Source organism: Thalia democratica, chromosome 4 (assembly GCF_965202585.1).
Source record: "Thalia democratica chromosome 4, ktThaDemo2.hap1.1, whole genome shotgun sequence".
NCBI lineage: Eukaryota > Metazoa > Chordata > Thaliacea > Salpida > Salpidae > Thalia > Thalia democratica.
The window spans coordinates 35963131-35989569 of NC_139168.1; the positions used below are offsets into that span (position 1 = coordinate 35963131).

General features: G+C 25.1%; 2 protein-coding genes across 4 annotated transcripts; one reads left to right on the forward strand and one right to left on the reverse strand.

Annotated features, from left to right (window-relative positions):
* Positions 1–225: 225 nt before the first annotated feature.
* On the forward strand, positions 226–8110 carry LOC145833784 (uncharacterized). Its single transcript, XM_082940964.1, has 3 exons — positions 226–402; positions 7548–7727; positions 7921–8110. The coding sequence occupies exons 1-3, from the start codon at positions 252–254 to the stop codon at positions 7986–7988; spliced, it is 399 nt and encodes a 132-aa protein (XP_082797090.1). The 5' UTR covers positions 226–251; the 3' UTR covers positions 7989–8110.
* Positions 7231–25328, reverse strand: LOC145833782 (protein numb homolog). Of its 3 annotated transcripts, none has more exons than XM_082940961.1 (10): positions 25163–25328; positions 24878–24952; positions 23938–23976; positions 22850–23065; positions 21000–21180; positions 19240–19345; positions 16475–16602; positions 11449–11553; positions 9371–9531; positions 7231–8856 (listed from the first exon to the last, which is right to left on the reverse strand). In XM_082940961.1, the coding sequence occupies exons 1-10, from the start codon at positions 25298–25300 to the stop codon at positions 8773–8775; spliced, it is 1233 nt and encodes a 410-aa protein (XP_082797087.1). In that variant the 5' UTR covers positions 25301–25328; the 3' UTR covers positions 7231–8772. The 3 variants fall into 3 exon arrangements, with proteins under 3 accessions (XP_082797087.1, XP_082797088.1, XP_082797089.1); XM_082940963.1 differs by having other exon boundaries at positions 8816–8945; XM_082940962.1 differs by lacking the exon at positions 23938–23976.
* Positions 25329–26439: the final 1111 nt, after the last annotated feature.

Here is a 26439-nt window from a genome sequence, read left to right on the forward strand (position 1 = left end):
AAAGTTTAAGAAGTTGTTTAATAGATAGAAAAAAAAATCTACTAACGAATTTATTTGTGAGAAACTTGTTTTCAAACTTTAAAGTAATACTTATTTTTAATGTTTAAGTTGTACCATTGTAAATTAAAATTTTTGAATTGAAACTAGTTTATTAACATTATGGTAAATCAAATTACAATCAATTTATAATAAAGCAGTCATTCAAATTTAAATTATTGCAGTCTTTTACTTTCTAAAACTAACCTCATGAAATGAGAGACAATAAACTTTTGTCTCCAGAGCATGCAGCAATACTTATCGGAAAGCAACGCAGTTTGAACAGAGACCTTTTAGAAAACGCCAGAAAAGGCCTAGATTCAATATACAAGCTAAATAAAACAAATGGAGAAACTGAAAATAACGGTATGTTTGTTAAGTTAGTTTCATTTCAATCTAACTTTCGATTGTTTACCATACAGCCTAAATTTTTTAAAAACAATAGAGACACGTGTTTACTTAACGCACCTGTAAGGAATAACAAAAGAGTAGGATGCTTTTTTAATCGGTGAGCCAGGTTGACCTGAAAATATTTTTCGCGGACCGCGTAATTTTGAAAATTGTGTTGTTAAATAAAAAACTTTATGAAAATTAAATTTGAAAGATATTATTATATATAGGCATTAATGTTTACTAAGAATCATATTAAAGCAACCTTTAAATTAAAGTATCACAATAATAAAGCTGAATTTTTATTGTTTTGAAAAAACAGTTTTCAAGCTAAAAAATGCGTCGTAAGCCAGATATTTCTGTTAGCGGGCTAAATCAGGCCCGTGGTTTGTAAATATTCCACCCCTAGTTTAACAGTATGTATTCACGCTTTAAATGTTTATCAAAAGTTCTAGCTCTTAACTTAATATAAACACTACAATGTATTTTAATCGTCCGTGTTTAAATAAAACTTTAAACAAAAACAAATTTCTTCCACCATAGTGATTCTCTTTAGATGTATTCCTATCAAAATATATTTCAAGGATACACAAGTGTTTGGAAACTAGATTTAAATGAATCATTAGTTCTTACTTAGAAAGACTAAATAAAAAATGCATTTGGACGACATAAGTATACTGAGTTTTGTAACTTAGTACTTTTTTTAATACTAATTATAAGAAAATTATTAAAAATATTAGTTTTGCAAACCAAAGATGTCATAAGATAAATAATATTTGACCAAAAGAGTATTTTTATCAACTAAAAGACTATAACAAGTATATATATGTATATAAATTTACATATAAAATAAGGTGGTTATTCAAACTTGAACACCTTCTACAGAGCCCACTTGAAGGGCTTAAAATAGTTTAATAGAAATATACGATTTTAAAACACTAGTACAAATGTTTCATAAAGCTAAACGCTTTAATCAAGTTTAAATTATTTTTAATTTAACTAGCTGATTATTAAAGCGTTTAGCTTTAGGAAACATATGTACTAGTATTTTAAAATCGTATTTTTTTATTAAACTATATATATACATATACATATAGAAAATAAGGTGGTTGTTTAAACTTAATTAATTTCTACAGAGCCCACTTGAAGAGCTTTTAAATGATTTATTAGGAAAATGCGATTTAAAAAATTCTTGAACATATGTTTCATAAAGTCAACAAAAGATTGTCTTTAATCTTTAGCTAGTTCAATTTAAAATAAAAAAAACTTTGGTAAACAGAGATTTTAACCTCTGAACTCTAGACCTTGAAAAGAAATTCTACATTGGCTTATGCTCAACTTAGTTCAGATTTCGGTATGCTAACCATAAAAAATATTTTAAAGGTGGTGTATACGAAAATGAGACTGAGCTTTCAAAGTATATTTGCGGCCTAAAGCGCAAAAAATATTGATTTTAAATTAACTTGAGAGATGATAAAAAGAGCACAGCTAATAGCATATGGTAATAACCCTGTTTGTAGGCTGTGCTTAAAAGAATCAACAGCCGTTGTGTATGTGTTGAAAAAGGAAGGTTGTTTAAATAAGAGGAGTGAATTCATATCGTCTTGTCAACATATGAAAAAACTCCTCATAAAATAAAATAAATTTTAAAGTATTTTATGGTCACTTAACTGTGGTTTTTGTGAATTTTAATTGTTTTTTTAGTTAGGTTGAAGATCAATTTTTGAACCGAATATTTTTAATGTACAATATTCAACCTTGCGTCATATTGTTTTTTTGTATAACTTTTGCATCTCTGTATACCAAAGTGCTTTTTATTCTAAATTGAGCTAGCTGAAGATTAAGGACAATCTTTTTTTGTCTTTATTAAACATATGTTCTAGAACTTTTAAAATTGCATTTTCTTAATAAGTTATATATATATATATATTTCATTATATAAAATACAACATATTTATACGACCGTTTCGTATACGAGATATAAAACCTCATTGTCGAGCACTATTGACCAGAACTTAAAAATTATTACAATATATATATATTCATATCTATAATAACACAACAGAACTAGCGAACTACATATGGAACTTAAAAGATAACAATACAGACTACTAAATTAAATGGGAAATATTAAACAGGACCAAATCAAAATTCAATACTAAATTCGGCTGCAAACTTTGTAACTTAGAAAAAATAGAAATCGAAAAATCAGATAAGAACATAATACTAAACAAGAAAAGCGAAAGACTTAACATATGCATCCATTATCAAAAATACTTTTTTAACAAAATTAAATCCAACTAAATATTAAAACAAAATAAAATTTAAGCAGCAAATACGTGTATTTTATAAAATTTTTCCAACAGTCCAAAAAAAAATCTTCTAATAGCTTAAAAAACATTTTTCTAAAGTAATCTTTCTAAACTTTCCTAAAATTAACAATTACAGCGTATTATTTTCAAATTCAGCTAACTGTACAATAAACTGTATCATTACTACGTCACAATTATTATAAAAATTTTCAAAATCTAAATTTCTGTTTACTATTATAATAAACTGTAGCTTACTGAGGAGCACATGAAATTTTACATTTCATGTGTGAAACAGCTGTATAATTTATAGTTTTTATATAATTAGATAAATCTTCATATTTATATATACATAAACCTTTTCAAAAAGTATTAAAACATCCAGCTAAATGTATATAATTTTCTATAATCTATTTTTCAAACTGATTGTACAACAAGAGTTGTTAAAAATTTTAAGGCACGGTAAGAACTACAGCATTAAACTTTTTATGTAACTATGTACTAAATGATATAAACTGGAACACAGTATCATTGCGATCTTACAAATTTAATAAAACTTTAGGCTACCAACTTATTTTTAAAAACATCCAATAAAGTTTCAGAAAAAATCAAACTGTTTTATAATTAAGGGAAAAAAAATTATCAGGTTCTTAACTATTGTACTTATAACTGATGTAAGTCTTTTAATCTAGTATTTTAGTCTTTTGTGTTCAATCCTAGTAATGAACGTTTTTTTATGTTTTTTTTTACTTATGACAACAAGTGTTAAATTTTCAGGTAATATAAGGCAAACTTATCGTATTTTTTAAAAAGTTATAAACATTTAACTTACATCTAATATAATTTTCATACAGTGTTACTATCACGTTTCTTAACGTTATTTTGTTAAATAAGCAACTCTAGCTCTAAGCAAGTATTCATTCACAGTTTTTACTACTAAGCTTTTTATATACAAACTATAAACCTATTTTTGGCTTCCAGAAGATTTAAACAGGCTTTAAATGTCTTGATCTAATATAATTGTCAGTAAAATACAATTTTAGGAGTAGAGGTATGGTGTAAAGCAAAAATTTAAGAACTTTTATGTTGATTAAGTTTATCATGTATAGTAAAAATATTCAAAACTTACTTGCTAATATTTTGCAAATAAGGATCTTAATAATATAATTAGATTGAAATATACAATAATAACAATAATTTGCACAGTACTATATTTAATTGTATTAATTCATAAGCAAGTAATTTTTAGAAGCACTACATTTTAATTTATTAATGTGCATTAAATACTCAACATATAAGTTTTCATTGCACAGTAGTAATAGCTATTAATGCTTTTAATAAATAGTAATTACAGCTTATATTTTTTTAATACAAATATTCATCTTCTTTATATTCTACCCTTTTTTGCAGTACTTATTTTTTCAGAACTCCGTGGAACTGTGTCAACTTTTTGATATATATAAACGTAGTTCAATTAATTAATAAAAAATTCTATGCAATTTTTTTTATTATTATTTCTGTATAGTATAGCAACTTAATTTCTGGTTTAATTGTTTTTAAAATATAAACTAGTTTACAAACATAGACTTCCGTAAAACGAATTTCAGATTATTGCTTCACTTTAAAGTTGATAAGTTTATTTTAAATCAAAATAATTAGTTTCAAATAGGTTAGTTTAATTAGCAAAGTACAGTATCCTACCACTTAACTTCGCATTTCGAACACAATCCAAAAAAGCGAACTCAGCAATATTCTAGTCTTTAAAACATTTAGTTAGATAGTTCTCATGTTCATATAAAATCATGGGGTACAATTGCCTCTCGCTAATCTACGCACTTGTTTGGTTACGCACTTTCTTTTAGTTACGCATTTTATAAATTCAAAAGCACAAAAAAAATTGTAACAAATTTTAATGTTGTAAATTTATTGTAATGCATTGAGTTAATAATGTGTTTCATATGTTATACAAAATTTAAATGATGACTCACCTCTTTATTTGTTTAGACGTTTTTAAATTGTTTTACTTGACTTTTTGATAAAAATTTAATTGTTACACAGTGTACCATAAATTTTATAAAGGTTGTCTTAGCCCCCTTTTATACCTTAAAACAAACTAGGTTAAATGTTCGACTCCTTACAATGTTTATCGCTAAAGTTTTATTTCAACTCAATAAACCTCTTATTTTTAGCTAATTTGTTCCACGCAAACCTAAGATTAAACTTGTCTTGAATGGTATTGTAGAAAGAATTTTGTTTAAAAACCATGCAAGATAATTTTAATCTTAGATAGGCAGGGAACAAAGTAGAAAAAAAAACTTCGTATACGCATAAAAAACTCTTAACAAAAAAAAATATTTCACATATATATACAAACTGAATGAAAACTATGTTTTTAATAAAAAAAAGTGGGAAAGTCACCAAACTGTATTTAATCAAGTAAATTGTAAGAAAAATCCAGTACAGAAGATATATTTGCTACCTTTTATTTAGCTACGCACTTAAAAAACAAACTTTGTACTAAATATTTATGTTTTTTCGTTCATCTATATCATATATGTTTTATCTCGCAAAATATTAGTAATTTATTAATTAATTTAAGTAAACGTTTTCTTGTTGCCATGCAAAATCTTGTAAATTTAGTCTGAATTTTCAATATTTTGACTCATAAAGTCTGAATTTTACCTTCCTGTTAGGTACACAATTTAAGTACGCACTTCTAGTTAAAAAGCATTATGAGTACGCATATTTAGATAAGTACGTACATTGAGTACATATATTTTGACAAGTACGTATTTTAGTATGCACTTCTTAAACAGTACACATTTTTAAATCAAAGTAAAAACTTTCTGTCAGGTTTTTTTTTAAATTTAGACTAGTAATTCTTAGCTACAAACTTTCTATTAAGTAGTGAAAGTTTCACTATAGAAGTGTTCTTGCCACAGATCATTAGTACTAAAAAACTTACATATAACAACTACATATTCAAATAGGGTAATAATTTAACATGTTTCTAGGAAAATGCTCCAAATTAATTCTGACTTTATAACGGATTTTTTTGTTTAATTTAACCATTTTAAGGCATTAAAAATTGTTAAGGAATTTTGTAAATTAGAACTGAAAAATTTTGACACTTTGACCTAAAAAACTGACTTAGCCTGACCCGTGGCAACCCTGATTAGTACTATTTAAAAATTATTATTAGACTTAAATTTCATTTTTTAAATTATTTACATGAATTTTCAGGATCATTACGAAATTCTTGATTAAAAATTTTTGTTATCTTATATACTTATAAAAGTATTTTCTATTATACACATTAAAGAAAAAATATGCAAAAGTCTACAGAACCTAAGCCGGGACTTCATAAGCCTTGGGACAAGCTTAAGTTGTCATTAAGGTTTGACCATACCACTTCGATCATCAGACCACAAGCCTTCGGTGGAATTAGACCAGGGTTTTGTTCTCCTTGAAACTTGTCAACCAGTCGCAAGCGAAAAGCTTACATTCGTCAATCTACAAACGGTTTAACATGTTTTAACATTAAGCAACCGATTGGTGGTACGATCAATAACGTTAGCTTTGTCTTTTGCCGTGCAACGTTTAATACGTTTTCCACAATATTTGTACATTGATGACTGCAGGCTTTTCAGTTGCAATTGGCTGAGGAACTTCAATAAGAACAAAACCCAGGCCTCAGTGTAGCCCTAAAAGATTGTGATCTGATGATCAAAGTGGTATGATCAAACCTTCATACTAACATTCACATATTCTAAACATTTTCAACTTCATGGGTGAGAAAAATTATAGTTAAAACTAGTTTTAGATTGAACAGAAACTTTAGCTTTATTATTTGATTTTTTTTTTAAACCAAATATAAGCAGAAGTAATTAAGTTTGTACAAAATGTTATTCAATAATTGAACTTGGCCACTGTATTGAGAAACAAGCAACTTAAATCGTTTATACTTATTTACAGAAAAATTTAAATAAGAATTACTTTGTAAATTTATAGAATGTAATTGCTAAAATCATTTTTTTAAATGAAGATCTAATGAAAAAAAAATCATACGACTCGTTAATGTGTTTATATATTCTTAACTAATTTAAAGTGATGATTGTAACTTGTTTTTCAGTGTTAAAAGAACTGTTGTAACTTTTTATATGTATTAAAGGATTTTCATATGAGTCTATACTTTTAATTCTATCTTTAAAACATTTAAACATACTCTGTATACTTTCAAAGATACTAATAATGATCAAACCAATTAAAAACCAAGTAGGTTACACCAGCTTATTCTTCTAATAAATAAAGCCAAACAAATTTTCTTCTAAAAAGTGAAATTGATAAAGAAGTGTAACTTTTACAAGTAAAAAAAACATGTCATCAATCATACACAATGATTTACTCTTTAGTATTTTTTAAGACGAAAATAAGAACTTAAAACTTTATTTATTAAAAAATAAATATACTAATAAAACTATATACATAAAAACAATTCATTGCTATTAGGATTTAATAGATTATAAATAAGTGAATAACAATCTAAACAGAAATTTTTTGAAGCACCGTACATAAACATACTAGGTAGCGCTGGAAAACTAACTCAAATCAACGTTGTTAGCGTGTATCGTATATAATAAGCATAGTTTGTAAAAAGCACTAATAAAAAATTGAGTATTCTGCTAGATTCAAAAGTTTGATTACAAATGCAGTTTTATCATTATTAATGAAAGTTTGTAAGTAGTACAAAATTAATAGCGAAAAATATTTACGAAAAACAACTGTTTTAATAACACTTATGACAAACAACAGGAGTAAAAGAGCACAAAGTAGTAAACAAAAAAGAAGAGTTTAAAGAAATAACTGAGAAAATAAATGAAGTCAACAAAAAAAAGTACCTGGTTGTGAAAAAGCCGGTGGGAAAGTCAATATTTTACCAACACCAGAAACAGGGAATGAAATACTGGTTTGAAGATAGCAAGTCTAAATCATGTCAGTTCAACCCAAAATTGAATTTAAGCTCTTTTAAAATACGTTGAAACTTATAAATGTTTACAATTAAACTTTTATGAACTAACATTAAACATCTTGAATCTTCAAAAGTTAACAGGAGCATGAAAATTATTTAAACAGATACTAAAATAAAGGTTTAATGAAACATCAACGTCAAACAAATTTATTGCAGATAAATCAAAACTACCAATGGGACGAAAGGGGACTTTGCTCGGACTGGTTGATTCGCCTTTTAAGTGAAAAAAAAAATATGAATTTTAAAATTACAAACATTTATTTACATTTATTAAAAATCACGTGTTTATAATACTTGAACTATTCTTTTTTTTAAATAAACTTGCGTAAATTTTTTAAGCCTTCAATTTTTAGTAGTCATAGTATATAGTAGTAATCTTATAGATTATTCAATGATTGCAATAGCCTGAAATCTAAACATTCATCAAAAACTACTACGAAAAGTAAAAACATAATTAACAAAAACTTAATCAAGACAAAATAAACATTTGACTTGTCTGTTATTATGATTTTTGTAAGAAAAATTAGATGAACAGCTATCACATTAGAACTTTAACTAAAACAACCAAGCTTAAAACTGAAATATATATTTTATATTTTTAACGTTGTAAAAACCTTAAAAAAAGTTAAGGCACCACTTTTTTTTTGGATTTAATTGGTAATAAATTAATTGAAAAACCTAAGAAATATACAAAATATACAACTACAAAAAAATCCAAAAATTAAAAACTTAGAGAAACTGGTTAATTACTTTTTGCAACTGCATATAACTAACTAATCTTGTACGGAGTTAATTTAAAAAAAAAACAGAGGTATTAGAAACCATTAGTAAAAGTTCCATGTGAACCAAACAAAGTTGTATGTTCAAACATAAATGTCCACGCTTAGATGCAGGAACGCGCATCCTTCTGACTGAAACATCGCTTCCTTGCAGCCAACACATTTCTGAGGGCTCTGCAAAATTTGACTTGCCAGAGCGCATCGGGAACAGCCGACAGCGAAACTTCCCTCACATGCTGAACTGGAACGCGGTGCTGGTGTTGTTCGCGAAACCCGGATGTTGGCTCACCGCCGGTTGCTGCGTGCTCATGATCTGAGTTTAATGATTATTTCAACACTACGACACGGACTTTTGAAAGTTGTGTGAACATGTGCATCATTTTTGTTTTAGTTTACATCGCACTGTTAGATTATTTGAAAATGAGCAGAAATAACAGATTTTGCAGTAAATGAAGCAAACCAGTGTGTTAATTACTGATAAAAAGTTGCTGGATAAATACTTACCTCGAAAAAGTATTTTGATAATTTTGCACTATCATAACTTGATTTTTAGGATAAATGTCTTGGAATTAATTGCAAAACTTTAATTATCAGGTAAAGAATAAAATATCAGCTACATACCTCAGTATTAGTGATTAAAAGTTTATAAACTTGAAGGTAAATGAAATTTTCAGCTAAAACTTCAATTAATCCAATTATGTGTAAAAAAAAATAAACGAATTTCAAATTTCAACATATGGAATATAATTGGTTGCTTTTGATTACCAAGTTTATTAACTTGTTATACAACTAATTAACACTTAATACACTTCATCAACAATAAAAACCTGCTTCAACCACTCATCGGCCTGAGACGGAGTTCTCTGGTGACCATTTGATTGCCACGGGTTGGTCGTTGAAGTTGGTTGTTGCAATGAGGAAGATACCATTTGGTTTGATGGTTGGTTGTGAAGCAGAACTGGTTTCATGACTGGCGATGTCTTGTTAACTGTATGATGAATAGTTACTACGTTAATGCTTCAAACTAATTTACAAAATAACTGTGTTTGGGATAAATGAAGAACTTGTATAAAAAAGTAGAAACATTAGTTTCTTTTGAGTTGAGTAAACTTAATTTTGAATGACTAATCGCTTCAAAGTATATCAAATTTAAAACACTATGCAGTTAATGATATTTTAAAATATATAACACGACTATCTTTTAAAATAAAAATGAACAAATTAATTTCTAAATCGTCTTCAAAAACATTTATTTTAGTATACTGATAATTTTTAAGTTCAAAAATTATTATTTTTTGTTTTACTACTTTTTTTAAAATTAAGCAACTATATTATGTTAAAACTATAAATACATTTTTTTCTCAAATAAATATGCTATATAGTCAAAGCTAATTGCTTTCGTCATGCTTTTAAAAGCTTTCAATTATAAAATTAAATAAAAAATAAAAAACATTTATCGGTTAAAACAAAATTTAAAGTGAGCACATTTTTCACGCTTGATCTAACAGCAAGGGTTTTGTGCTTGATAAAGCAGGAATTTTGCAACTTATTTAAAGTGGAAGATTACATTTAATTGAATTCATCTATAAACATTCATCACATGTTGAAACTTAAAAACAATAAAATTTATAAAATCTTACTAGCGTACATAACCAAATAATCCCAAATTTAAAAATAAGTGTTTAAATGATTTACTATGTGTTTGCAATTTGAGAAAATTTATGCATTAAATGAAGTAAAAATAATTGTAAGCTAAAAATATATCTTAGGCTGTTTATAAATTTCAGAACAGCTGCTAAAAATTTTATTAAAAACATGGCAAAAATTTGTAATAAAGAAAAAAACCAAGTTTAAAAACGACTAAGAAAATTTTAAAAATCAATAGAAATATATATAACTTATTTCCTTTTAAAAATATATTTTAAAGAAATCATCAAATAATATCTAACATAGAAACAACTTTTCAGAAACAAATAAACTCAAAAATTATTTTTAATATAATATAGAAAATTTTGATTTTTGTAAAAAAAAAGCAAAAGGAAAGGAAAAACGCAAATTTTGAGTTTTACAACGACACATTGGTTTTTTAAGGTATGTATAGCGAATTTTTAAACATATATAGAAACATTTCACATACATTACGGGTGCTATATAAATAATCAAGAACAATTAAGTTACATTTTCATAACTAAATACATAACAGTTTTTAAAAGTAATTACTTTTATTTTTGGGAACAATAATTAGCTTTCAAGGTAGCTAATTTAAAATCGCTTTAGATTAAAACTATAAGATATATTTCTGCGAATTTTAAAAATTTGTATTTTTGACTAAAAAATAAAGCTGTACATAAATAATAATAAAACTATTCCACATATTTATAAAACCCCACTTAACTATAAATTTGGTATCATAAAATCTATTTTATAGTTTACACTTTTACAAAAGAATCAATTTTCATTTCCATTATATAACTGTACACTTCCTAATATATTTAAGACAAACAAAGTGAGCAGTATATTTATAAAATTTTAATTATCTTTATGAAAATTTGCACTGAAATGTGCTTTGAAAACAATTTGTAGTCAGTAATGGAAAACTAAAACACCCAAGGCAGTTTTCTGTTGCAACGGGGTTTGGTTTAAAAGCTTTAATAAGAATTCTTAACTTTTAGCTGAATATCTCCAAAAATAGTTATAAATAAACATCATATTTAATAACATCAATACATTTTAACTTTTTGGCAAGTCAGGGCAGGTATAAAAAAACTACATTCAAAGTCTAAAGGTTGTCTACTCTAGTTCGATTTTAATTTGCTATTACATTATATATATATATTAATAACGTCTACTATTTAGAATAATGAAACCAAAAACTAAACTAAATAAAAGTAACACTTTCACTCACGCTGTTGAGAAATGTTCTTCGGCATGGGAGCTGACGCAAACGGATCGTCTGCAAACAAATTTCCGTTTGTGACGTCATTGTGAACTTCTTCGTCGACTTCCGGTACTAAAATTATTTATATTCTAAATCGTTTATTTTCATAAAATTATGCAACTTAAACAAACTTCAGATCTGTTTACTTACATTCCAGTTTGTAGTCTTGTTAGTATTCCTAACTTATTTAACTTTATAGACACTTTAAAAGCAGCAGCTCAAAAATTTCAAAATAAAAATATTCGTGTTTAATAAGTAACAAAACTCAATTTGAAAAATAAAATATTTTACGTCATGAACAATTTTATTGCATTATGAGACTATTAGATTAAGGATGTTTTAGTTTAATGTTTTGTAACCTCATTAAAACAACTATGCTAATTAGTTTTAATTATTAAAAACTTTTTTTTTCATTGACAAAATTCTTCTTAACGCAATAAAACTAACAAAAAAAAGATTTTATTAAAGTACAATTTTTTAAACAATTTCGATTTTTTATAAAGCTTAATTAATTTTTTTGTAAAAATAAGAACAAATAAAACTTGTTGTAAACATTGCTTTAAACTTTAATAAAACTTAAGTTGATAATTCTTAAAATTCATACTTTATCTTATTGTACAATTAAAAAACTTCAACAATATTTTAACAACAAATAAATAATTGTTTTTTTTTATTCAGATTTTTAACAAAACAATTACAAATGTATGCTCAATTTTTAACAGCAAAAAAATAGTTAAGTATTTTATTTTTGATATTAATAAGTAAAAATATAAGTTAAACAGCTTTAAGTTTGATGCTAAATTAATTTATAATTTAAAAATAATATTATTCCAATTATAAAATAAAGAAAAAAAAAGTAATTTAAGAAAACTACACATATATGCAGTATGATATCCTTAAAAAAAAAGTTTATCATAAAAGTTGGTATATGTTTTTAAATTTATCAATAAATTATTAGGTAAGAACAATATTTTATAATGATTTACAAACTGTAAACATTGATAACAAATTTACAGTCAAGTTAATAATTGACTAACGTCCTACACCTTTTATAGAATAAAATCATAACTTGAATATTTTCGGAAACACATACAGCATATGTTATAATACATGTAATTATAGGACCTCCTAATTCTGATAATCCAAATTCAAAGTAGGTAAATTTACATTAAATATTAATTATATAGTTAAAGATTTCCATCATTATCTTTAAACTTTTTGTCTGTTTTACGATATAACTGGTTTACAATGACGTTTGTTTGGGGATTTTTTATTTTGATTACACTTAGTTAGTTATTTAAAATAGTATATTTACAACTTTCGTTATGTAATCATTAATATTACAGTTTATACTGTTTTTGTAATTATAGTTACCACTCAGTTTTTAATCTTGTTATGAAAAATAAGATAAAAGCTTTAATCAAACTATTTATATTACACAACGCTAAAAAAAGTTCATTAACTGTTTTGAAACTAAAATTTCCTTCTTTAAAAACTTCCAATTAATTTATGGTGATATTTTTCAGACTTTTTTTTTCTAATTTACAAAAAAACTGTACAAAAGTTTATAAAATTTTCAATACAATTTTAAAACACGGTTTTTTGTGCTAAAATTTCAATAAAAATACAATAACAATTTATAGACACAAAAAACTTTTACTCAATACAGCCACACATCTACAAAATTAAAATAGAACTCAACTATTAGATAAAATAAATAATCTTAAATTAATCTACAAAATTTTATCTGCTAAAATATATTCAAGGTATAAATATAGACTAAATTAAAAAAAAAATCAACTGTTGAACAAAATAAATAGTTCAAAATTTATATTTTAATAAAAAGTAACTTTTTTATTTTATATTGTAAAATAAAATTTGAAATAATATAGTAAAAAACACAGGTTTATAACATAAAACTTTTATTGTATTATTCTAAATTTCCTAAAACACCATATGAGTATATTTTCATATTTATGAATAGCAAATTCTTTAACAACTACATCAAAAAAAATATATATAAATTTAATTGTTCAAAATATAGATTTAATCGTTTGCTAACAAAAGATCCTAGTGAAACAAGTTTATTGAAATATAAGTATTCTCCGACATTTCATATATTCACTTTACCCTCCGACTATAATTCTTCACACCTTTATGTGTTAAGTTCCAAGTTTAAATGGAAGCCTTTATTCAAATATAAGATAAACCGTGCTTTTTTACCTACTACGCCCAATAGAGCTAGAGGTCTTTTTACTGCAGGTTTATACTTAGCATATGACCACCTTGTTGTTTTATGTTTTACATTTTAACTTTCATATATACAACACAGTTTAATTATTAAATACTTAAAATATCTGTATGGGATCTCAATTTAAACACCCGACTGCTACTTTATAAAACAACAATCAATTATTTTAACAACTATTATATACAATATATATGTAATTTAAGTCATTGTGATTTTATGTATGTCGCTGTAACTTAATTATCGGCCAGTGCTTTGTAAGCTTAAAATAAGTATGTTTTTTATGTGCTTTGTTTTCTTAAACTTTAAATTTTTACATTTAAACTAAATCTACTTCCTAATTGTATCTAACTTTGATTTTGTTATAATTTTAGATTTAATCATTACAAACAATTAATATATATAACACATTTTATAACTGTTCAAAATATAGTTTTAATCGTTTGCTAACAAAAGATCCTAGTAAAGTAACTTCACTGGAATATAAATAAAAACAAATTATACAGTAATCTTCCTTTATTCTACCAACATATGTTTCTGTGTGTCAACGAATCAACACACTTCAACTGGGTTCTGTAAAAAAATAATTACCTACATTATTCTATGCTTCTATTCTCTCATTACAGTAATTATTTTTTTACAGAACCCAGTTGAAGTGTGTTGATTCGTTGACACACAGAAACATATGTTGGCAGAATAAAGGAAGATTACTGTATAATTTATTTTAATTAACACATTTTATATCAAGTTCCTGTGAATTTTATTGTCTTTACCCTTGTTAAATTTTATTGATTCGTTAATTAATGGTTGTTGTTTCATTTTCATTCAAAATAGATTACACACTACTTTTTATATTAAAGCACTTAGCTTTCCCAAACATAAAGACTAAATTAACCAACTTTATAATATAAATTAAATAGCTGTCTTAATCTTCATATATATTGTGACGAAATTATTGGATGTATTTTATGCAATCGTTGACAACAGTAAAATAAATTTGAATCAGTATTTCTTTCCATTTAAGTAAGTGGTTTGTTTATATTATGATTTGTTGTTTTATTGTTTAGTTTACTTTACCTAGTTTAGACTTAATAATTGCAAATATTATATAGTATTATAATAGTCGGATTTAATTTTCAGTATTTTACCTATTATTAACTATTAACCTGTAAAAATCTGTAGAAATAATTTAATTTTAATGAAAACATGTATACACCTACTTTATTCTATGCTTCTATTCATATATTACAGTAATTATTTTTTTACAGAACCCAGTTGAAGTGTTTTGATTCGTTAACACACAGAAACATATGTTGGTACAATAAAGGAAGATTACTGTATAATTTGTTTTTACTATATATAAAATTACACAGATAAAGTAGTAATACAAATTATATATGGCTATAACACTAAACTTTTAAAATTTTTAAAATAAAAACTGTTGAGATAAAATTTTAGCTTCCATTAAAGTTTTAAGCGTACTTAATATTTAATGAAGCATGTAAAGCAGAACTTTTTTAAAAACTATTGTACCTAAAAAATCTAAGTGAAAGCGTACTTACTTTTAACACATAAAAGTATGATAGCAACATTATTTTAGTATAGTTTATAACGATAACACATTAAACATATCATTAAACAAAAACTGCAAAAAAACAATATATGCAATATTGAATAAATGTAGTTCAAAGCATTTAAAAAATATTAATTATTTGCTTTAATTCTTTTAAATTAAAAAAATAGTAGAATATTTTTTCACAATAACCACACTAAAAATATAGATTATCAATTTAATAACCAAACTAATACTTCATTTAAGAAAATTAAAAAACAATAGCATCCTTCATTTTTAAAAATGACATAATTGAATTTTTTTCAGTACTTTATTAAAGGCCATAATGACGCTTTGTCTTTTTACAAGTTGATCTTAACTTTTAGTTTTATCTTAGTTATAAGACACTTTTCGTTGCTTAGAAACTCAAAACAAATTATTTAACTAAAACAAGTAATTAAATCTGGTTAGTTCAATAGACTCCTTATGGACGGCGCAAACTAAAAAGGCGAAAAAAAGGTATTATAATATAAATCTATGTTCTTCGATTTTAAACCAATATTTTTTTAAACGTTTACAGTATTTAGTAACTAAACAATTTTTTGAAGATAACTCAAAAAAAAATGAAACACTACTTTTTTACTAATAAATTCAAAATGATTTACTTTCTTTAATATACTGGACTACATCCGTTTTAAAGTATGTATTTAAAGACTACTTGTTGAAAACTTGAGGTTTCTAGCTTAAAAATTAAACCGTAAGTGGATTTTAAGTGAATTTTTAAATTTCTGAAAAAATTGTAGCCCATAAGTTTGTATCAGAATATTGTTACAAAATGGACTATAGCTAAAAATTTAGTTTAGATAATTTTGAACTGTAAAAAATAACTTATCGTTCATACTCAACCAACATATACAAGAGCCATTGTTAGTTTTTTTAATAACTTCACCCAACCTTAATAGTATGCTTTTAGTAAAATTTTATGTTTGAAGTGATTTCAAATAAAAATAGTTATATTTAAAAAATTAACAAAAATTCTAAACTTAGAAAGGTAACTGCTGTTAAAATATCCTTAAGCAAAATATTTCAACAAAAAAACATACATAGAAAATAAGATAAAACCAATAAACGGTAATTGAGCAAGAAAATTGTAAGCTGTTCAAATGAAAGTAAATCTATTAAAACCAACTAACCGGGGTTCATTACTTCACACCTGGCCATGTTGGATGGAAGCTTTCCAATTTGTAGTGACATATTTCGTTTGAAAGGAGTCTGCAAGCTTTCTTGGCCTTCTTTAAACCGGTTTTTGTGACTGAGAGGTCTGTGAAAAAATAAAACATATTTAAAAAACTGCACAAATATTCAAAATAAAAATCAATTACAGGTTTTGCTAATAATTTTTAGGTAGACTTTAGACTACTCTATTAATTTTTAGATACGAAATACGCATAAAAAATGAAACAAAACTACCACCACCAGGATGTAAAACTTGGAATTTTATAAATTTTTTCAAATATCTTTTGTATAGTTTCAAATGTAATAAAACGCCTGACTTGAGTTAAACTAGAATACTTGCGGTTGTTTTTCTCTGAACTAAATAGATTTAAATTATACTTATTAGTAGTAAATCTCTCAATAAAACATATTCAAACTAAACCCTCACAAGTAGCTGCTGTTCATAATCTACAAACTTTTTGTTTTTAAGAGCTAACTTTGTAAATAAACAACAATTAACTCTTTACTTGAAGTTGAATTTAAAATTAATTACTTTTGTTCAACTAAAAACCTATATCAGCTTAGTGCAGATATAGTTAAAATATATAGCGAAGTAAATTATCAGGGAAAATATGTTTCAAACGAAAGTAAATAATGGAAAAATACCTAAACAATTTATTTGTAAAGTTTAAAATTTTGCAAAACAAACATTAGTTGTAAGTATTACATAGCTACTTTCATTAAATATTATTTTGTGTTTATAATAAAGAAAAATTAAACCTTTTTGAAAGTCAAGATTTTATTTATTAAAAAAATATTTTCTAATAAAAATTTTGAAAATAATTGCGTGTATTCTATGTAAACAAGAAAGCAAAGAACATTTAAAGTCCTTTAAAGTAACTAGAGTTTGCAAAACAATTGAACTAGCCTGAAATGCCTTTTAGTTTGGTTTAAAAATACTTCTACAAATTAAAATATTTATTGTCTAAATTCGTCAAAACAGGCAAATTAACTTTATTATAAAAAATAATAATTTTAGGGTTTACAGACTACATAAATGCAATTTAGAGTTTGTGTCCGTGCAAATCTGATACCTACCCGTTTATTAAATCTACAATCGAAAATTATTTCATCAAATTTCATCAACTATTTTAATATGACAAACTATATTTAAACACTATAAATTAGCTTATATTGTATATTTGGACATATGTATGTTTTTAAAACACATAAATGTAGCGTTGGTTTTGCTTAAACAAAATTTTCACCCACAAATTAACTTACAAACAAACTATGAGTAAAGAAAAAAGATAAAGGCTGTTAAACCTACATAAAACTTTTAACTTTAATTCAGCATTACATTCAACTGAAAAACTAAAAACAATCCTATAGCCCTCAAATTTTCAAATAATGAGGATTTACTTTTAGATATATAAAAATACTTACAGACACAGTAATGGAAATACCAAAATACACTAATAAAGATTTTTATATATATAGTTTTTAATCATAAAAACAAAATTAATCAATAAAAAACAACTTATAAATGCTCTAATTGCAGAACGGAAGCATAAGTTTGAATAAAAAAACAAAAACTGAAGTTTTGCGTAGTTTTTGCTCGAAAATTTATAAAAAAATAACATACTTTAGCAATTTTTTAAATTTTATTGAGTAAAAACCTCGTATATTTTATGTAAAATAACGTTTTTTAGAAAAGTACTCGTTGAATATAAATTGAAGGCAAAAAAGTTTGAACACTTTAACTTGGTAGACTAACTTAAAAGAAACAAAACTTTTTTGTAAATGCAGTTGTTTTTAAAACAAAAATCTCTGATTGTATTCAAAATAGTTTAATTGAAATTTTTTAACCGAACTAAATGAATTAAATACAATATTTATAAGTACCATATACTTTTTTAGTTTTTATCATGACTTGTTACTAGCTATACTAACTGTCCTTCATTATCTAGCCATACAAAAAACAAAAACTTGAATTTAATTAAACTCATAGCCTTAAATAAAAAACTAAATACTTTTCAGACTTTTATATTTTAAACAAATACATAGTTGAAAACAAAAAATTCTTTTAGATTATCCAAAAACAAAACTTACATCTGCAGTCTATATACAGTAGTACAAACTAAAAGAAATATTTAACTCACTTCACTTTTATTGTGAAAAAAATTTAACATTTTAAATCTGCAATGCACAGTGTGTATGACTAGGAAAGTTTGTTAAGAATTTTTCATAGCATAACTGTTTTAACAAATATCGTTGATAAGTGCACTTCAAACTTCTTTTCATACTTAACATAACACCTTGACCAAATTAAACTAAAATCGAACTTTATACTGCTGATATTGGTTCATGTTTCTTATCTGATGCAAAATTAAATGAAAGCTTTTGTAAAATATAAAAAGTTAATTAACATTCTTAAATGAAAGATAGCTATTACATAAAATGAAAAAAAAGACTTGTTATAAACAGTATTTACAGAAACTTCAGTTTAAAAAATGTTTCATAATTACTTTTTGAGCAATATAAATTCATTGATATTTTTTTCGATAAAACTTCAACTTTTTTTTTTTAATGTGAGAACAAATAAAAAATAAATATGTTTACAATAGTACTCAAGTACATAAATATTATTTAAAGAAATTTTTACAAGATGTCATGCATTAAATAGGAGCTAACAAACTTTTATTCAAAAAATAAAATGTTCAGAATAACAAATACTGCTTACCTCATAGAAGCTTGCCTGACAAGATGGGCAGGAGCGTGAGGTCTTGGAACTGACTTGAGATTGTGAACATCGACTTTCACTTCCTTTGTGTTATCGCCACTCAATTCTGTTTAATATACATGTTAGTATCTAAAAACTACAAATAAAACCTAGTTTTTGAATACAAGTGACTATTTAATCTATTTTAATATTAATTTGAGAACAAATACCTTAATTTAAAAATTTACCAAAATTTACCGTTTAGTCCTAGCTAATGAGTTAAAACTAAAATTTTAACGTTTGGATTTGGTAATGAAAACTTAAAATGTATAATGTCTATTAATTTTTAAAACTTTACTAAAATGTATCAAAACAAACAGGGTTACCACTGGTTTTTGGCAAACTTTATTCGGGGTTTCAAAATTTTCTCCAAGATTTTGAAAGTACAAGTTTTTCGGTCTATTTTCAGTTTTAAATTAAGATTAAGGTAAAAAACTGTGTTAAATTACGTAACAACATTAAAAAGATACTGTAAAGCTACTTTAAATGTGTTTTTTACTAAAAAAAATTCTTGTTGATGACAAAAATTATTTATCTATATGAAAGAATTTTTGTGTCAAACCAAAATTTCACTGCTTAACATGTAAAAATTGTTCAAAACTCCAGGTTTTTTGGCAACCCTAATAAAAATGCGTTTAGTATATTTATACCAAAACTATCAAAAAAAAACTATTTTGAATTAAATGTAAAATAAATAAGATATTTTGTTTTATGAATTAATATTTAGACAAAATTTACAGGGTTGCCACTCATTTTTTTCAAAATTGTTTCCAGGTTTTTAAAAGTACACATTTTTGGGTTTATTTTTAGTTTAAAGTTAAATTTAAGGTATGAAACTGTGTTAAATAGTATAAAAAGATTGAAAAGATAGTGTAAAGCAATTCAAAATGTGTTAAAAAAAAGAATTGGTGATGACAATTTTTTTTTTATCTATATAATAATTTTTTTGAGTCAAACCGAAATTTTACTACTGAAAATGTTAAAATTCTTAAAAATTCCTGGTTTTTTGATCAAAATTCCAGGTTTTTCCAGTTATTTTTTGCCTAAATTGTCAAATTCCAGGTCTTTCCAGGATTCCAGGTAAATTGGCAACCCTGAATTTATTTAATTTTATAGCACTAAATCAATAAAATTTTAAGTTTTTTATCAACTTTTTTTATTTGGGAAAACTTATTTTGTCCAACTTTATAAGTAATTTTTTTTTCGTAAAATACTAAATATAATTTAACTCAAAGTTTTATATTTGTACTTCCAGCCAAGGTTAATATAAAATTACATACTAAAACTCAAAATTATAAAATTAACTTTTTATAAGATAAATCAATAAAACTATACAGAGTAAATTTAAGTTGAACCTTTAAATTAGATTAAGTTCAACCAACAGTCCATACTAAGATAATTAGGTTAGCCAAAAACTTATATACTGTCTAAAAGTGGAGACTATTTGTTTTTAAGAAGTTGTAAACCATTCAGAAAAAAAAAGATTGATAAATAATATATAAGAAAACAATATCTTATATTTAGAAATTTTAAGTTAGAGGTTATAACTTATAAAAGAAAATTAGTATACATTTAAAAACAATAACAAAACTCATAAATCAATTGCTGTTTATATATTAACACTATTAACAAAAAAAGGTTTTTAGACAAATAAAATATTAAAATATTTTAGTATAATACACACACTTGCTTTCTTCATCATTCAAAATACACTAAAATACCTCTAAGAGCTTTGTTTTCCGCAGCTTGTTCAGTCATGGTTTTCACTTTGAAACTGCCCTCCCTGGCAAAAGTCGTCCCGTTATTTTCGTACGTGGCCGATACTCCCTCCTTCTCTCTCTTCTGCTTCTTTTCCAAGCATTGAGCGAACGCGCATCCTACAGCATGGGACAGTCTTTCACCCTGGAGAACCATTTTTTTAAATAAACGCAATTCAGCTTACGAATTAAACTTATAAATAACATGGTCGAAATATTTTTCTTGAAGACAGAATAAACCTCAACATTTTTCTGACAATCTTCTTTAAGTATGTGTTTAATTATTCATACTGTGTATGGAAACTAGGTCAGATTTTTTTCTGTAAAACGGTTTAGAAAATTTTACTGACTTTTAATCTCTACAAGATACAATTGTGATAAAAATGTATTTTCCACTTGTACGCAAAACTTTGCAACTTTAGACTCACATTTTCCCTAAACCTTGTTGGTTGGTGCCTAATTGGGCAAATAACCAGATGAAACAACCAAGCTTATTAGTTTATTTGTAACGGCGTAGCTTATAAATAATAGTACTTTTAAAGTAAATTTTTATTTTCCAGTTTTAATTTATTTTATTAGATATGGCCTTTAGAATGTAATAAGAATTTGATTTGCCTGAACTTGAATTGCCATGCAACCACTGAAAGGATATTTAACATTTTACTTTCAGAGTGTTAGTTCACTTAACTTCATTGTTAGAACTTTATATTTAATATCCATTAAACGTTTACAAGATTTAAAAAAAAAAAGTTTAAGTTTCCTTAATTTTAAAGTTTACATTAAACTTATTTCGTAATATACAAAACCATAAAGCCAAAAAAAAAAAAACATTAATGGCTACCTACTTTTATTCTTATATATTTTGTTCCAAAAGGATTTTTTTCATTTAGATTAAAAACTTCAATTTACATAACTTCGTCTGCATAAAAATTAAATTAAAATAAACATTTACAATTATTGATTTTATACTGTATTTTCAGTTAAACGAGAATTCGATCTACTATGTGCTAGAAAAACTAAATGCTTAATAAGAAAGAAATTCACAACTTATAAAACAAACTTATTCAAAATTTGTTTAAGAATATCAGAAAATTTCAAGCATTTCTACTGACAAATCCTAACATTTTGTCAATACTTACTTAGTTTTACTAAAACTGCAATTACCAAACTTTTATTTAGAAATAATTTGAAACTTAAGAATCAACTCTTAAATAAAATATTTTCAATTTAGTTTAGAAATTCATAAACTTTAAAGCATTTGAACTGACTTTTTTTCAAATCCTTCCAGAAAGACCGATTTAGCCTGATGTATATAAATCCTCTAATTAAAATCAAAAAACAAGTCTGCATTTTTTGGTAATAAAAGAAATTATGTTCTTGAAGCACAAGTAAGTGTATCTTAATATTTTGTGAAAAGTTTAGAAAAAAATATCAAAAAGAATGTTTTAAGATGCTTACACAACCTTTGTTTCAATGAAGATTTGACTTTACTTGGATAAAGACTATAAGACAATATAATATCCTGCTTACTCAAACTAAAACTTGAATTACTATTTACTTTAAATAAGACAACATCGAAAGCTTAAAACTAAAAATTATCTGTTAATAAGAGTGTTAGTTCACAAAAGAATGTTTATTTCTTTATAAATAAGAGCTTAAATTTGTTTATTTCACTATAAATTTCAACTCAACACAAACACATTTCTATTATTCTAAAAATCTGAAAACAGCCTCGGCAATCCAGAATGAGCGGCAGTTAACTTCACAATAAAAATATGACATCATTAAACCGCAATAAAACGAACGCAACTAACAGACTCTTTGGTGGCGAAGAACGAGTGGCACAGCCACCTCCTCGTCGTACCGTCCCTGCAGATGTACGAGAACGCGCGGTCGTAGTTGCGGTCGGGGGCGCAGAAAGACACCTTTTCAATGGTCTGGTCGAGCAGCAGAGCCTTGGTGGAATCTTCGACGACCCTCAACGCGTCCGGCGTCACGTACAGCACGGCCTTTATTTTCTTTTTCTTGCCCTGTGCAAAAAATGCTTTGAAAACTATTTGTTTTTGCCTTTTTCTAATTGTTTGCCACACAGACAACAGTTAAGTTTCATTTTTAAATGGGCAATGTTTGATACAGATGTTGGAAATTTTTAAACAATGTTTTTTTGAAAATCGATACATATCAAACTTATAATCATAAAAGACTGCTAAAATAAACGGTTATTTTAAAAAAAACTTAATATTTTTAACTTATTACAATTTCATAAAACTTTTGAGTATAATACAAATGTAAAAGCATATAATTATAACGAGTACCTGAAATAAGTTTTAAAAATTTTATGTTAGTTAATAAAAGCATACGAGTAATAAAGTATACCTAAACAAAAAAGAATTACAAAACAATTAAAATAACAAAAAGCTACATAATAGACACTAGTCTTATTTAAACTTTAACTTAGCTTTAATTACCAGAGTTCATTTACATTTAAACAATTTAAAAAAAGCTCTAACTGGTATAATATAGCATTTAGAGTAGTTTTAGTGGCTATTACCTTTTAGTTTAGTTACATAAGCTAACCGTACTATAACATTTACATGCAGCATTAGTTTTTTATTTTTTACAATTTCATTAATTCTAATTTATTTATTTTCAGAAGCAAAATGATTATATTTTTTACTAAAACTAAGCACATTTAATTTATACTTCAAATTAGCTTCAATCACTTCAGTTTTCACAAGTTATATAATGATTATATCTAGTGTTGTGGCATTTAAGGACATAACAAAGTAGTAAGATACCAAATATAGCAGCAATCAAACTTTATATTCAGCTTATAGAAAATTGTTTCATGCTTTGTTATTATTAGTACTTAGTCGTGCATTATCTAAACATATCAATTTACCCTTCCAAAAAAAGTTGGCATTCGGTTTTTTCTGATTTCCTGCATAAACAACAAGTTTAAAAGTAAATTAATACAAAACAAACATTTCGGTAGTTTAATAAACTAACATAGATCCTATATAGTTAACATTCAATAGGTTAGTAAAACACTGGATAACAAAACACAGTACACAGAAAATAAAAACAGTGTAACTTGATATTTTTTGTTGTATGATTCATGAGAATACAACAAAAATATACTTGAATTATCTTCACATAATGGAGATTACTATTTTATTTATATACTAATGAAAAAAATTAAAAAACAATACAAGGCAAAAAATACAAAAAACATATTGTTTTAAACAAAAATACTTTTGTTAGCTACTTAAAAGAGTTTTGACTGAAATACATTTCAATAAAAAAAATTTAAAAATAAAATAAATAAAAAGTATCAAGTGGATGTATTGTATCTTTTATATACATTATTACTTCGGACGAAAAATGAAAAACTTAATTCTTAACTTGGTATTGTTTTTTATTTGTAAGTTTTCATTCTAATTATAATATATGGTTTTATAACAAAATATAAAGTAATATGTTGTTAACCTGTTTAGTGTTTACTGTACGTCTACACATAAATATATACACAACATAAAAATATACCAAAAATGTAAATAAATTATTTTTCAAAAAAAAAAAAGAATTTATAAATCTAATATAAAAAGTACTGTGTACAGTAAAAAAAGCTTCAATATATAATTGAATAGTGAAACTGTAGATTAAATAAAAACAACTTTATTGGTTTTCAAATATTACTAATACGAAAACGAAAAAAGTTAACAATATTCATTAAAAACAAATTTACAAAAAAAATCATATCTGTATTTGCAATTTAATAAATTTACATACTAAAAAATCACAAAGTAAACCATATGGTTATTAATATCTGTTAAACTCACAGATTTTAGTGTTTTGACAGCTCCTTCACATACATGCATTCCTCTAGACTCTTGTACTTCCACTTGCCCAAGATACTTAAAAAATGATTTCACTTATTTACCATTTTTGGTCATTTATTAGAATTGTTAAAGTAATATCATTGCAAATTATTGAATTTTTTACAAAAAAAAACTTTTTAGTAGCCTTTCATTTTACCAATTTCATTTTATTCAAATAATATGTTGATTACAAAGTATTTAAACTAATTAAAAACGAAAATTTCTTACAAATTAATAAAGACTCACCTTGACATGGAAACTGCACCTTGAGTTTTTAACTGCCTCCTCGTCGAGCTTCCACTCGGCCGGCCTGTTGCTGTCACTTGTGACTGGCGGGGGCCTCTTCTTTTTTCTTCTGAAGCTTTTCCTTATTGTACTTAACATTGTTTATTTCTAACACACACAAATAAGCTTTTTTCTAGAAAGTGCATACAATTAGAATTTTTCAAGTTCAAAATTTATATAAATGTTTGTTTAAAGATGCTTTATTCATTCAGTAAGTAAAATCATAAAATAAGAAGTGCTAAAATTTTAAATATTTATGTGCAAGAAATGTAACTTACAAAAAATACTGCTATTCAATATGTTTAAATTAAATCAAAATGTTTAAAAAAAAAATATATAATAATACAATATAAAATTTCTAAATCATTTACAATAAAGTTTTTTTTTTTTTTACCAACCTTTTACAACTTTTTTTTTAATTTAATAACTTTTAGTTTACTAAAAAAATATTATTTATATTACTATTTTTTCTTAGTTTTTATTTTATAACTTTAAATATTTTCTTGAAAATTTAGGCAGAGGTAGTGTTAAAAAACAAAAATAATTGATAATGAAAGTACTCTTATCATACTTTAGGTTCAAAAATAACTAAATACATTTAAATCATTACTAAAATATAAGTACTATATGTATGTTTTAACCATACTATAAAAAAATTATAATTCATATTTTAAGCTTTGATGTCATGGCAAATGTTAGTTTTTTTTCAATTTTTTTTTTGTTTTAAGAAAATAAGCAAAACAAGTACTTTAAACATTGAGGTAACATAAATAATTTTATAGGGATAAGTATTGTATTAAGCATGGTTGCCACTGATCAAGCTGAGAAAAGTTTCCTGACTTTTCCTGACTTTTTACCAAAATTTTCCTGACTTTTCTAAATCATACTTTTAAATTAAACTTATTCTAAAATACATAATCTAACACTTGAAACTATATAAAGCTTTTAATCTAATTTTAATACAGGTTAAAAATAACAGTTTTTTGCTGAATTCTATCAAACTTCCAGTACATCACTTAAACCATCTGTGTATGATTCATGTTTGTAATAAACAGCTCTATCAGCAAAACACTTGTATTATCACCTTATAAACACAGCTTGTCTGAAAAAAGACACAATTTTTTAGCATTTCCTATCATAAATGTATCTAGATAAACAAATGACATATAAGGAACTTTTACAATTTTTGTGTATATATCACAGTTTCACTATGGAAGTGTCCTTGCTACATATCATCA